This window comes from Thamnophis elegans, chromosome 2 (genome assembly GCF_009769535.1).
Source record: "Thamnophis elegans isolate rThaEle1 chromosome 2, rThaEle1.pri, whole genome shotgun sequence".
Classification (NCBI taxonomy): domain Eukaryota; kingdom Metazoa; phylum Chordata; class Lepidosauria; order Squamata; family Colubridae; genus Thamnophis; species Thamnophis elegans.
The window spans coordinates 40,368,472-40,382,211 of NC_045542.1; the positions used below are offsets into that span (position 1 = coordinate 40,368,472).

The window sequence follows — 13,740 nt, forward strand, 5'->3', positions numbered from 1 at the left end:
TTTTAGCTGGCTTACAGCAAAATAAACATAGCCAATCCTTGCTTAGTGACAACAATTGGGACCAGCCAACTCAGTTGCTAATCATCATGGTAATTTGGAAGACCGTATTATTACAATGGATTATCAAGATGAGTTCCTTTCCCGCCATTAAACAAGTCACCATTATCCATTGTAAAATGAGATGTTAAATACCGGTAGGTTTTGCCCCATTTTACAACCTTTGTTAAGTGAATCACTGCAGCTGTTAAGTTAGAACACAGTTATTAAGTGAACCTGGCTTCCCCATTGACTTTGCTGGTCAAGTTGCAAAAGGTGATCACATGATACCCCCCTCCCCCAAGCACTGCCAACCATCATACATTCCAGTTACTAAGTGCCCAAATTTTGATCACATGATGCTGCAACAGTCAGAAATGTGAAAAAAGTCAGAAATGTGAAAAATGTCATAAGTCACTTTTTTCAGTGCTGTTTTAACTTTGGAGGTCATTAAACAAATGGTTATAAGTCAAGGACTACCTGTACTTGGAATGAAGGGACCCACTTTTCAATAGTTTTTCTCCTATTTTTAAGCAACCATTTTTGAGCAATTTAGATTAATACACATGTGTATGTGTGTGTGGGAAATCTGTGGTGCAGGGATATTCCATTTTCTTGTGAATTGCTCTTCAGAGTCCCATATTCATCTTGCATGCTTCTTAAGATAGTTTAGAAACAGTTACCGTTAACTGTAAAATCAGTATTATTATACTAATCTTTTAAAGTTCCTTATTGGTTTTTGTTTTCTGGTGCAATAGTTTTCCCTTCCTTTTAAAAAAATAAATAAATTTCTTTTTTATCCTTGAGTCATAGATATTGACTTTACATTGATGAAAGCATCAATTTCAAAAAGCAGCTTTCTTTGGAACAGCTGAGATCTTGCAACACTATCTTTAATATCATCAAACAGCAATATCTCCCCATCCCAGGTCCTTGGGCATGCCTTGGTAGGTAAATGAAAATGCCAAACAGTCTAACTATCTGATAAAAAAGTCATTTCACAAATGGAAGTGAGTTAAAAAACATAAGTTTATTTAAGTTCTCGACTTACAACCACAATGGCGCCCAAAATTTCCTCCGCTAATCGAGATATCTGTTAACTGAATTTTGCCCCCTTTTACGACCTTTCTTGCCAGTTAAATGAATCACTGCAGTCGTTAAATTAGTAATACAGTTGTAAAGAGAATTTGGCTTCCCCATTGACTTGGCTTCTCAGAAGATGACCCTATGAAACTGCATCATAAATATGTCAAGCACCTGAATTTTATCACATGACCATGGGGATGTTGCAACTGTGAAAAATGATCATAAAGTCATTTTTTTGGGGGGGGGGAGTGCTGTTGTAACTTTGAATAGTCACTAAACGAATGGTTCTAAATCAAAGACTCGCTCTATTCCTTTAATCATATAAAACAATGCAATCTACAAATGAATTTTAGATTTTCATTTTGACTGTATACAGCATCCTAAGAAATATTCTTGGCAATTTAGAGGGGGAAGGATATATTGAGCAGGGCTTTATACCGTGTTAGTCCCCTTGAGGCTACTGATGACATTATTAAAAATAAATGTGAAAGTACAGTATGAAGAAAACTCAGAAAACTATGATCCAAAGATCATGACTAGCCATATAAACCATCCTCCACGGCAATCCGAAATGAGTTGTAATCCGCAGAAACCCACGTCGCAAGCAAGACGTAAACTTTACAAAATCTTTGTTGAAGATTTTCCCCCTCCCTCCCCCTCAGAGTTTTGCCATCCTGTATTTATTTAAGTAACGGTAGCTGCGGAAGGGAAAAGCGTTCGCGGAGGTCCATCGTGGGAAACTGGCCGATGGCGGATTCAGACCAGCCGGCTGTACCACTCAACGTGCCTCCGTCTCTTCCTTCCAGCACGGCAACTCGTCTCGTTTTGAAACTGCCAACTGCTAGATAGGAGATCTTGCAACGTGGTTGCAGGCGAAGTCGGCTCCCAATGCTGCCTCTTTAGCCGCCGTTGGATTACAGAAGAGAAATCGGTGAGCCGCCGTTTCCCTTTTGCAATGATAGTGGAGATCAAAGTATTCAACGAAATCTATCGATTGCCTCCAGGTAGATGCCTCCTCTGCATATCTGGTTGCACGCCTCGTCGACTATGAAGCCGATAGTCTTTTTAAGGGGCACCTCGCGTGAATATTCGCAAGAACTACATTACCCAGAAGTCAACGCGCTAGTCGTGCAAAGGACGTCTGCGCACTAAGACACTCGGATCCAAGTTTGGAGCTTTTAGCTGCCAGTCCTGGCCCATCATGTAGGTGCAGCACAGCTTTCCTTCCCATTGCAATAGCGGGAGAAACCCCACTTTGCAATCTGTTTTGCAAGGCGTGCAATTGCAGCTCCTTCCTCTGCAAGGAAATCTGCTGTGAGAAGTGAGAAAAACTCCAGTTGCATGAAGATTGAGCGCTTGCAGTTTGCATCTTTGTTGCAAAACTAGCTACAGAAGGCAAAGTCTTTTGTGTTCCCCTCCCCCATCAAAGCAGAGGGGAAAATGTCTCAGAGAGGTAAGGCTCGGACTTGCGTTATTTGCAGATATGCAAAAAGTCGTTCATGCATTTTGGAATTGCATGCATGCAATTTGCGGGATACTATTGCATTTTGAAGTTTGAGGCGCTGAATAGCTCTCAGTTGCATTTCCTGTTTAGTATCTGTGTGCTTTTTGCAGGCACACAAGCACACACACACGGGCGCGCACATACTCGGGCGCGCGGCGTGCACGCACAGAGTTCCTGTAAGGCAGGGCTTGCAGTTTAGTTGTGCATTGACGTTATTTGCATTCTTTTGCTGGGATTCCTGAGCTTGCGCCCCCCCCCCCTTGGCAGTCTTCATTGATAAAGGGTTTTGAAAAGCTTATGCATGAGCAGCTGTACCTCTAACTCCCCCCCGCCCCCCCTTAAGGCCAATGCAGATAAATCTGCAGACAGTTTTCAATGCAGATTTAAATCCTTGCGTGCGTTTTAAATCTCCGGAGGAAATGGAAGGTGAAACTTGAGTGGAGTTAACCAAGAATTAAATATAAGTCTCGGTTTCTATGGGAAAGTATTGTTCTGATGCCCAGTATTGAGCTCATTTTCCATAGACTTGGCTCCTTTCCCATCGTCGCAAGTAGTATGCGTATTGCAAAGGCTAGATTTGAGAAAGTTACGTAGGGGGCTCGCCTGATCTTACTTTGGAACGCGGTTTTTTTTTAATCTCGCGTGTGTGTTTTGTTTTTTTTAAGATGAAGACAGAGCAGCGAGGCTTCTGCGAGTCTTACGGGAGAGGTACTGTTAAAGGTTTGGGAGAAGTGGAAACTTGCATTTGACACGAATTAAGGAGGAAGTGCGGCTTGCCGTGGCTCATTCAAACTTTAGGGAGAATTCGCTGAACGTAGGAGGAGTTGTTCTTTGAATTGGGGGCTCCTCTCGTCTGGGGTGGGTGGTATGCTTTTGGAGGTTTCTTGGCTGCATCTTGGGGGAAGAGAGTGGCTTCGGGACAGAGGCTGCGGGATAAACTCCGAAAGGCCACTTGTAAGAGTTGCTCGGTGAGTAAACAGCGCCTAAGCCAGACAAGGACAGAGACAGGCGTCGTGATTGCTGTTCGGAAAGGAAAAAGCTGGTGGCCAGCCGCTATTCCCCCCCCCCCCCCTCACATACGACGGGCATACAAAGGTTGCTGCTTTTCAGGGCGGCCGAATTGCATAATTGACTCCCCATTTGCTGTAGTGATCTCTCCCAGCCAAATGGAGGTTTTGGTGGTCCCAATAAAAGCTCTCAGCTCAATCCTTATGGCCAGGCTGTCAAGATGCCTGCGCCGAAGGCTTTTTTTTTTCCGCTTAGGCTTTTTCATCCAACGGGCTAATTTAGTGAATAGTGAGAAAGAAATCCGTCTTTTGATACGTGGAGGAGGGAAAGAGGTGTAACTCTTTCTCGCCTCTCTCCAAAGCCTTGGAAAAACCGATTGAGGGCTGAAAGAAAGATGAGGTGATTTTTCACATTTCATTCCCCCCCCCCTTCATTTACCGCCAAGCACAAGCTAGTCTTTTGCCTGCCTGCCTCTAGGTTTCTGGGAAGAAGGATTGCTTTGGACACTCTGGGTTGGTTTTGTTTTTTTGACTGCTTTCCAGCACCATCCAATGTCAGCTTCCTCATAAATTTAAATGTACAACATAGATTTTCAAAGAGAGAGAATGGCAGCTATTTAGACATTCTAATATGGAAATGGACATCCTTACCTATGATCTCCTCCTCCCTTTTGAAGAAAAGTGTAAGATCTGAAATATGTCACTATAAAAGTGTCTCACTATTTCTGGGCCTTGACTGAGTGTGGTATCTGGTCTTATCAGTTTAATATTTGGTATATTCTGTTTTTGAGAACTAGTATTAAGCAGATTTGAGGATGATCCAGTTCTTATTGGCCTCTGAAGAGAAAGACTAGGATTTTGTAAAGATGCAAACTTGAGTGTCCCGAAGAATATAATATTTCAAAAAAGAAAATGGCATTTTGTTTGTGTTTTAAGGTCAACATTGTGGAATTTACTTTAGTCCACAACTCTTTATTTTCATCTGCAGAAATAGATGGCCTAGATTTTTATGGAGAAAAATTAATTATAGTACTAGTAACTCTAATTGTGGCTTGATCTTTCTTTATTCCATGTCCTGCCATCATTCCACCACTTAATTACCTGATATTCCAATACCTCTGTTCTGAGAGTCATCTTTTGCTCTCATAATGCAGACTTGTTTTAGAAAATCTATGGCTTGTTTCATTTTAATAAATACTTAAGGTATGCCAGCTGGACATGCAGCTTGGCTCCTTCCTTATAATGGATCTCTGTGCCATCTTGTTCTCATTTCAAGAAGATTTGGCAGAAGGCTGGAGACAGATTACAGAATGAGAATTTATCCATGTGGCATGCCATGTGCAGACTTGGCATGACAAAGCAATTCTGGGTAGCCTCCAACTAGCAGTATTGACTTCAATGGTACTGTTTTCCATCAATTGTGTAATAGTTTTCAATTGTGTCAATGATTGATTGATTGGTTGCCTAAGTGTAATCAAGTCATTGTTGAGTGTTAGTGATCACATTCTGGGGACCTCATCAACCCCTTCACGAAATTTCAGATTGTTTATTGATCCCCAAACATTGTATTATATGAAAACAATTTACTAAATGCTATTTAAAGTAATAATATTATTATTAAAAGGTGCCTTGGTGCAATACCAAAATCATTGGAGCACCACTTGAACACTATCGGCGTTGACAAATTCACCAGTCAATTGCAGAAGGCAATTGTAACAGCTTAAATCCATCAGGCTTCCACATCTGCCTAACCCAGGTCCTTCGGAAGGACTCAATAGATGGATAAAAATGCCAAATCTAGTCCGAACATCTGGATGTGTGACAAACCATAATTATACATTTGACCCCTTGCATAGTCCCATTGATCCTTGGGTGTCAATATTGACTCCTTTGTAGAATGCTGACATAGACAGATTTTCTCCAGGAGGATCTGTCCCCACCCTGATCCTTCAGGTTTTCTAATGGTGTGTCCATCATTGCAATTGTTTATTTATTTAAAACATTTTTGTAGCTGCCCATTTTATATTGAACTCTGGGTAGCTCACAATTAACAATAAAACCTCCATCAATAAAACAACATAATACATATACCTATTAAAACTATAAACTTAAAAAATCCTTGGCACTGAAACTAATCTTCCACCATGCAGTCCCTTGTTAAATTCTTTCATCCCCCTCATTCTATCAGTGCTCAGGGAAAAGATTTTAAGTGCTTTTCAGAAGGCTAGGAGAACAGAGACCTACCAAACCTCAAGGAGAAGGGTATTTCACAGGGTAGGGACTGCCATGGAAAAGGCAGGCTTCTTTTTTTTTTATTGAAAATTTTGAAAAAAAAAACTTTTACAAATATTTACCTCCCTCCCCCTACCCTCCCCACCCAACCCCACCCAACCTCCCCCTTCCTAGAACCAATACAGGGTATAAATCTTTAACAAAGATATTCTAAGATAAACTTTAAAAAAAGTTAGTATCATCTTTCATTTGAGCTTTAACTTCTCTCTGCTAAGCTAGCTCTAAACAGATTATATCATTCCTTGTTTCTTCAGTCATAAACTATCTGGAATTTCTTAGTCCCATATTTATTTTGAGTATAGTCAATCCATCTTCTCCACTCCAGTTTAATGGTCCTTGTGATATGCTGATATTTTAGCCATCTCTGCTAGGTTTGTTACTTTTAATGTCCATTCTTGAATAGTAGGCAAATCTTCCTTCTTCCAGTATTGCGCCACCAACAGTCTTGCCGCGGTTATTAAATGCAAAATCAGGTTAGTCTCTATAACTGTACAATCAGTAATTATACCTAACAAAAATAACTGAGGGGTAAACTTTATCCTTTTTAAAAGAACATTTTGCATAATCCACCATATTTTTATCCCCCCCAAAAAATATGGAACGCTTCACGAATTTGCGTGCCATCCTTGCGCAGGGGCCATGCTAATCTTCTCTGTATTGTTCCAATTTTAGTATATGTGCTGCCGAAGCGAGCACGAAAAGGCAGGCTTCTTAGATTCCATAATACAGCAACGGGAAGGTCTAGGAGTGCATCTGATCTGATAGGATAGGTAGATGTCCTTAGGGAGACACGATCCTGCAGATAACCTAGCTCTGTGCTACATAGAGCTTTAAAAGTAATAATAACCAGCATCTTGAATTGCACCTGGAAGGAGACTGAGAGCCGGTGTTTTGGAGGGTTCTGAAGTCCTGTTCAAATTACTGCAATGTGCTCTACATGAGGCTGTTCTGGAAGACCACCCAGAAGCTACAACTGGTTCAGAATGCAGCAATGTGTAGAGTGACAGCTACTGCTAGGTTTACCTAATATAATGTGATTTAATATTCATCCTTAACAAAATTCTTTAAATTCCGCAGTGCCTCTCGTTCCAGAGCAATAAGATTCAAGCAAAATGATTCCTGATGTTCTTCATGAACATGGTGGGGATATGCTCAGCTTCACATTGTAACAACTGGTTGGCTTTCTGCTTTCACTTAGCTTAACTTGGAAGTTTGTGTTTTGTTCCTCAATCAGCCGCTGATCGCATATTTGTTGTTACAGTAGAACTGAGCTTTTTTATTTCTTCCTACTAGTAATACAGTTAATTTGATTTGGTGATACCTATCTGTGTGTGCATGTGTGTGCTTATGTATACACAATTCTTTTAGTTATTTGAAGATTGTGTTGGCAATGAAGAAATAATTGGATTGCCAAAAGTTCATAATAGAGTTCTGAACAAAATATGAATGCAGTGCCTTAAAAGCAGCTGCATCTTCTGATTGATTTGCATAGCTGCTTTGCAGTTTGTGGTTTATTTTGCCTGTGACCTCAGTAGAAGTGCTGTCTGCATGTAGATGTCTGTGTAGAAAACCAAAGACAACTTTGAAGCAACTGTAAGCTTTACGAGTGCAGATGTTTTAATGTTTCAAAAATAGAAGTTTTGTTTCAATTGATGTACTTCCATAACGCTCATATATTCCCATTTGTTGTTTGTTGAACATTGGAAAACTTGATGCTATTTCAGGATTCTGGGAACTGCAGTGCAATGCATCTGGGAAGTGCTTGATTGCAACAGGTTGCTATAGATACAACTTTCATGTCTTTCTGGATCAGCTCAAGTAATTTTCTCCAAGTGATGTAGGTTCAATGAAGAGTGATGTAGATAAATAGTTGAACTAATATTAGGTGTCCTTTGAATTACCGGTAGTTGATACACTTGTTTAAACTGTGTGTATGTATCTGTAATTGTGAACTACTATGATTCTTCTTGACTGAGCCTGAATACAGCATTGCACGGGGAAGAATGTTAAATAATTGGATTATACTAGTAACTGGAATATATTCTGTGTAGCCCATCTGCAGGTTTAGCAATCCCTTAAATCACAAGGAAATTAATGTATGATGTATCACTTTACTCAATAGCTAAAGAATATATAAACTATTAAGTTTAGTAGGATCTATTGGTAAATCACATTTACTGGTTTTCCACTACATGCTAAGCTGTATAAATCATGATTTTACACATTGCTATGGCTAGGTTTACCACAAATCAACCAACCTACTTTATGTCTTATTATGCAGTGAACCTAGTTAGTATTTATTTTCCTGTTATTTTGACCTTTGAATAGCCTCGGTGCTATCTGCAGCTATCTGAATGTGAGAACTTACCTGTACTCTTTCGTTCTGTTTAAAAAGGCTTATTTGAAATAATCTCCATGGTGTTAATTCCAAAGAAAACGTCATGAGAAATAGCATGCATGACTTCTGCTAAGTGACTGGGCAGTCCTGTGCCCTATCTTGCAACTAATGTATTAGTTGAATGCCACTCAAGAATTAAAGTGAGTGTTTGCGCTTGTATTCTGTGAGTGGGTGAATTCAATCTTTTTAATGAACAGTCCTTTTAAGTATATTACTGTAGAGCAATTTACAAAATTCTCACTTTTTCTTCAAAGCTTATTGAATGTGGATTTCTTCAGAATGGAATTCCATGGGTATTTGACTACTTTCAGCCACGGGGCCTGGGAATGACACAACACTTAATAAAATTTCTGCCCAAAGACTTCAGGTCGCAGTGACCATATTTGTCCTGCTTTTTGTATGACCTCAGTCATGTTACTGGTGTAATGCAATGTGAATGACTATTTACAGAGCCATTGAAAAGGATAAATACTGAAATAACACCAATTCTGTTGTTTTACCAAAGGATAATTAGTTCTGAGTGCTTGCAAATTAGTACTTAGTTGAAATGTCACTGATACTGTATATACTCGAGTATAAGCCTAGTTTTTCAGCCCACTTTTTGGGCTGAAAAAAGCCGCCTCGGCTTATACTCGAGTCAGTGAAAAATTTGCCCGAAATGGAGGAGAAAAAGGGGTGGGGCCATGCCGCTGGGTGACACTCGTGAATGGCCCAGTGCCCCTGTGAGTTTCCCCTCCCTCTGTGTCAGTTTGTCGCGCAGCGCGCACCGCACCATCCCCCCTCCTCACGTTCTAATGTAATGCAGGGCTGTCTTACGATTCCCCTTCCTCCCCCTCCTGCCGCTCTGCAACGATGTCCCACCTCCTCCTTGTTATGGCAAGCAGCCACATAGCGATGTCCCACCTCCTCTGGTACAGTGATCCAATGATAGGAATCACTGTGCCGTGTGTCATAGGAGGCGGGACATCGCTCCCGCGGCTGCACGGGACATCATCATCACAGCGGGACATCAGCATCATGAGGTGAGTGAAGTATTTCATTGAATACACCGCTAGTTTACTGTTTTTCTTTGAAATAAATATTCAAAAACATTATTGGTATCTATTTTTATTTTTGAAATTTACCGGTAGCTGCTGCATTTCCCACCCTAGGCTTATACTCGAGTCAATAACTTTTCCAGTTTTTTGTGGTAAAATTAGGTGCCTCGGCTTATATTCGGGTCGGCCTATACTCGAGTATATACGGTAATTATTTTCAGGTAATGAGCATAACCAAGGGCAAGACCTGGAGTTCTCTGTAAGGTAAAGGTTCCCTTTGCTCATATGTGCTAGTCGTTCTTGACGCTAGGGGGAGATGCTAATCTCTTTTTCAAAGCTGAAGAGCCAGTGCTGTCTGAAGACATCTCTGTGGTCATGTGGCCAGCATGACTAAATGCTGAAAGTGCATGGAATGCTGTTACCTTCCCACCAAAGGTGGTTCCTATTTTTTCCATTTGCATTTTTTCATATGCTTTCAAACTGCTAGTTTGGCAGAAGCTGGAACAAGTAAAGGGAACTCACCCCGTTACATGGCGCTATGGATTTGAACCGCCGAACTGCCCACCTTTTTGATCAACAAGCTCAGCATCTTAGCCACTGAGCCACCGTGTCCCTTTAGAATTCTCTTTACTATAGTGGAAAATGTAACTACACTTTGGTGTTCAAGTAAAGAGTCCTTTTTCAATTCCAGTTTACCTAGAGCAGGGGTGTCAAACTGGCGGCCTGCAGCCTGGATGCTTCACGCGCAAGCCATCTAGTCCATGAATGGGAAAAAGTCACTTGACAGCAATGTAACGCCACAGGTTTGACACACCTGTGACCTAGAGTCTCTTCCAGAGCATCTACTTGTTTTCACAAATGGCACTTCATTTATTTGTTTGTTTGTTCGTTATATTTATTTGCTGTCCATCTCAACATGGGTCTACTGTGGGCGACTTGCAACAATTAAATGGGGAGGGGGAAATGATTAAAAATGTAAACAATAAGAAAAGAATAAAACAGTAAAAATAAACAGTGGAAATACAATAACTTGAAATTAAAATTAAACATTTAGAGACAGTAGAACCATTGGAGGATTGAAAGTTTTCCCTGTGCATATCAGGTAGATAAAAAGTCTTGACATAACTTACACAGTAAATAAAGTTTTTTGACTGACTAAAAGAAGTATTTCTTCCCCTCTGACAACCCTAAATAACGGAAGGGCCTGCCTGTTTGCTTATGGCTGTGACTTCACTCTGGAAACCCGCTTTCAGATTTCCAAAGCAAAGCAGAAATCTATAAGCTTAAATGTCCTATAGAAGATATATAAATCCTTTCACCTGTCCAATGAACAATGTCAGTGAACAATGTCACTGAACTAGGGTGAGTGATACTTTCCTGGTATCATGACTAGTTGTCTTCATGCTGCTGTACATGTTGGCGATATGACCATCTGATTGTGATCAAGACATTTTGTGGCCATATTTCAGCTAAATGTATACTTGATGTCTGCCCTTTTTTTGGCAGATTAAGTTTTAGTTGAGTGGGTGAGGAAAGTCTCTTAAAGGAACACATAGGCAACTGTAGTAAATTATCTACTAAAAAGACACTCTTGGAATGAAACTGTGGGCTCTAGCTTTTCATTTCCCATTTTATAGAAGAAACTACAATTGTATATATTTTAATACATTTACATCTTTCCCCTTTAATGCTGTTGATAGTATGTCAGTTGTTCCATTCTCCAACTGCCATATGCTTTACCTGGCGCTGACTTTGAAAGCCACTCAGCCTGAAGTTGGTGTAGAATGCAGTCCTTAACTCCTGGCAGCTGAGACCCAAAAATTCTGTACAAGTAGTCCTCAAGATACAACCGTAATAGAGCTTGCCCATTACAGTTGCATGTTGTGGCAGTTATTAGGTGAAATGTGTTAACTAATGACATACTCCATCCTCCCTGCTATCCCCAATGCAACATAAAATGAATGTATGGGTCATTAAGCAGAGTGTGGGTGCCTCCTGGGTGGGAAGGTTCGTTGGAGGCCTAACTCAAGCCCAGGCCGACTTGCCCTGATCTTCTCAAGGCCTCCCCCACCCACAAGTGACCACATGCTCCACTTCACATGCCTTGGGGCTCCTCTGGGCCTTTTCCCACTCCCACCAAGTCCTCCCAGTCCTTAGTCCTGATTCCTACCCCACTAAACCCAACATCCTCCTTCCTCCTTATCTTTTGAAGAGTTCAGAGACCTTCCAGGGCATAGGAATGACTTCCTTCTTTGTGCAATCTCTTGGCACAGTTCTGAAAACGGCCATCATTTTGTCCCACCCACAAAATGGTGGCTGCATTTGGGTTGCCTCCCTACAACTCGGAGACAAACTGCTTTGTTTTGCTGTCTTACCAAGATCTGCAATGTTGGAAAACCTTTCTTCAGTGTTCCGAAGCTTCTGGAGCACTATTCAGACCTCTCTAAATCAGCAAATTGATGTAATTTTGCTGGTGGCCACCATATTGTCCCACCCACAAATGGACAGGACAAAATGTCAGCGGCATTTGGATCGCCACTGTGGAGCCCTGGTTCATATGGCCTTCCCTTCTTCCACAATATGACTACTGTAAATGTTGCAACATTGAAATGGGGTTGTAACTTTGAAATGGGATCCTATGTAGCTTGGGGGAGGTCTGTTGTATCTCAACGATTACCTGTAATGTTTCATTAACTCCTAGTATGCCTCTTGAGCTTTTAAAAGGTCAGGGGGGGTGCTTTTACTTTCTTCAGGCGGAACCAATAAATCCACTCTGATTGATGATTGTTTGAACTTGTCTTCAGGAAGTCAGTGGTGCCTAGGAGGACCCATGCTTTAAGTATACCAGCTTTGGCTTACAGTAAGGTAAAGGTTCCCCTCACACATATGAGCTAGTCGTTCCCGATTCTAGGGGGTGGTTCTCATCTCTGTTTCAAAGCCGAAGAGCCAGCGCTGTCCAAAGACGTCTCCGTGGTCATGTGGTCGGCATGACTAAGTGCCAACGGCGCCCAGAATGCTGTTACCTTCCCACACATGGTGGTCCCTATTTTTCTACAGGCATTTTTACATGCTTTCGAACTGCTAGGTTGGCAGAAGCTGGAACAAGTAACTGGAGCTCACTCTGTTACTCGGCGCTAGGGATTCAGAACACTGAACTGCCAACCTTCTCATCGGCAAGCTCAGCATCTTAGCCATTGAGCCACCACATCCCATTGTTTTACAGTACCAACATTTTCATGGGATTATGAATATCCCAATAAGATTGTAGCTCAGGATGCAGTAGTTTGGGTTAAGATCTTTTTCAAATGTAAAAAGGCTTGGATATCTGAGAATTATCTCCTTCCTCGCATCCTCCCTTCTATCCCTAACTGTAGAAGGAAATATCTTTCTCCTAGGACAGAATTGAGAAGAATGAGGCAGGGGATGTTTTGAGAGAGGTTTCACCTTTGATAGTTCCCTGAGCTTTTACATGGAGGATCCTCAGTAGAAATACAGAAGTGGTTGACCTTGCTTTCTTCTGGGATTCTTGTTTTTACTTCCTAATTTAGCCCATTGCCTTGGAGGTCTCCCATCAAAGTAATAACCAGACCCAGGCCTGCTTTTTTTTCTCTAACTGGGATAAGGCTAGCCAGGGGTTTACTGCCTGTCATTGAATATTGACGTTCCTTTTCAGATTTTATTCTGGCAGTTTTGGTTGGTTTAGTCTGATTGATCTGTGATCTCTGTTTTGATTGGAGTTTTATTACTGTGTTTTACCTGCAGTTTATTCTTGTAAGCTCTCCTGATTAGTCATAGGCCCTGCAAAGCCTACTTGATAAAACACTTAATACTGTATAAATAAACAGATGGCATGGTGAGGAAGATATGTCCCTAGATACACAAATCCCAGTGTATTTATTAGCATGATCCTTTAGAATCCCTAATTTTCCTGCTGTTTTGAAAGGGAGGGGTGTAAGGGACAAGGAAAAGAGAGCTTAAAATTAAATTGCCTCCCATTTTTCTTTCCAGCCTAATACAGTATTGTGTGTCTTCTAAGTTAGTACACTTTCAGATCTCGATATCTGAATCATGTGTTTGCAATGCGGAATTAACTTGAGAATTGGAATGCTGTGAAATCTAGTAAAAAAACAATCCACTCAACCCTAGTTGAGCATTTGTTGCATTGAAAAACGTATGATTTATATCTATTGCATAGGTTTTAGCTGGTCCTCTTGTTATTGGGAACAAGAACCTCCCTTTTGTTGAGTATCTGGGAGAAATAATATGGCAAAGGGGCCTAGTGGTTTTTATGTTTGAGCCATGAAGATAGAATATTTACGTTAGAGATACGATCAACCTGTTCATACGTATGAAAATAGGTATGTAAAGGTGGAGGGGGAA

At 41.0% G+C, this 13,740-nt stretch overlaps 1 protein-coding gene and 1 non-coding gene across 3 annotated transcripts in view; one reads left to right on the top strand and one right to left on the bottom strand.

Moving 5' to 3' along the window:
* Nucleotides 1-1,407: 1,407 nt before the first annotated feature.
* MAP2K6 (mitogen-activated protein kinase kinase 6) overlaps nucleotides 1,408-13,740 on the top strand; it is a 120,943-nt gene continuing 108,610 nt past the window's right edge. The window contains exon 1 of one of the 2 annotated variants that reach the window (XM_032209993.1): nucleotides 1,408-2,575. In XM_032209993.1, coding sequence (XP_032065884.1) covers nucleotides 2,563-2,575 — 13 coding nt within the window. In that variant the 5' untranslated portion in view covers nucleotides 1,408-2,562. Of the gene's footprint in view, nucleotides 2,576-3,196; nucleotides 3,335-13,740 lie in introns of those variants that run through there. The other variant, XM_032209991.1, reaches the window with a different exon arrangement.
* Nucleotides 6,515-6,621, bottom strand: LOC116505099. Its single transcript, XR_004254888.1, has one exon. It is a non-coding gene; the product is annotated as a U6 spliceosomal RNA (small nuclear RNA).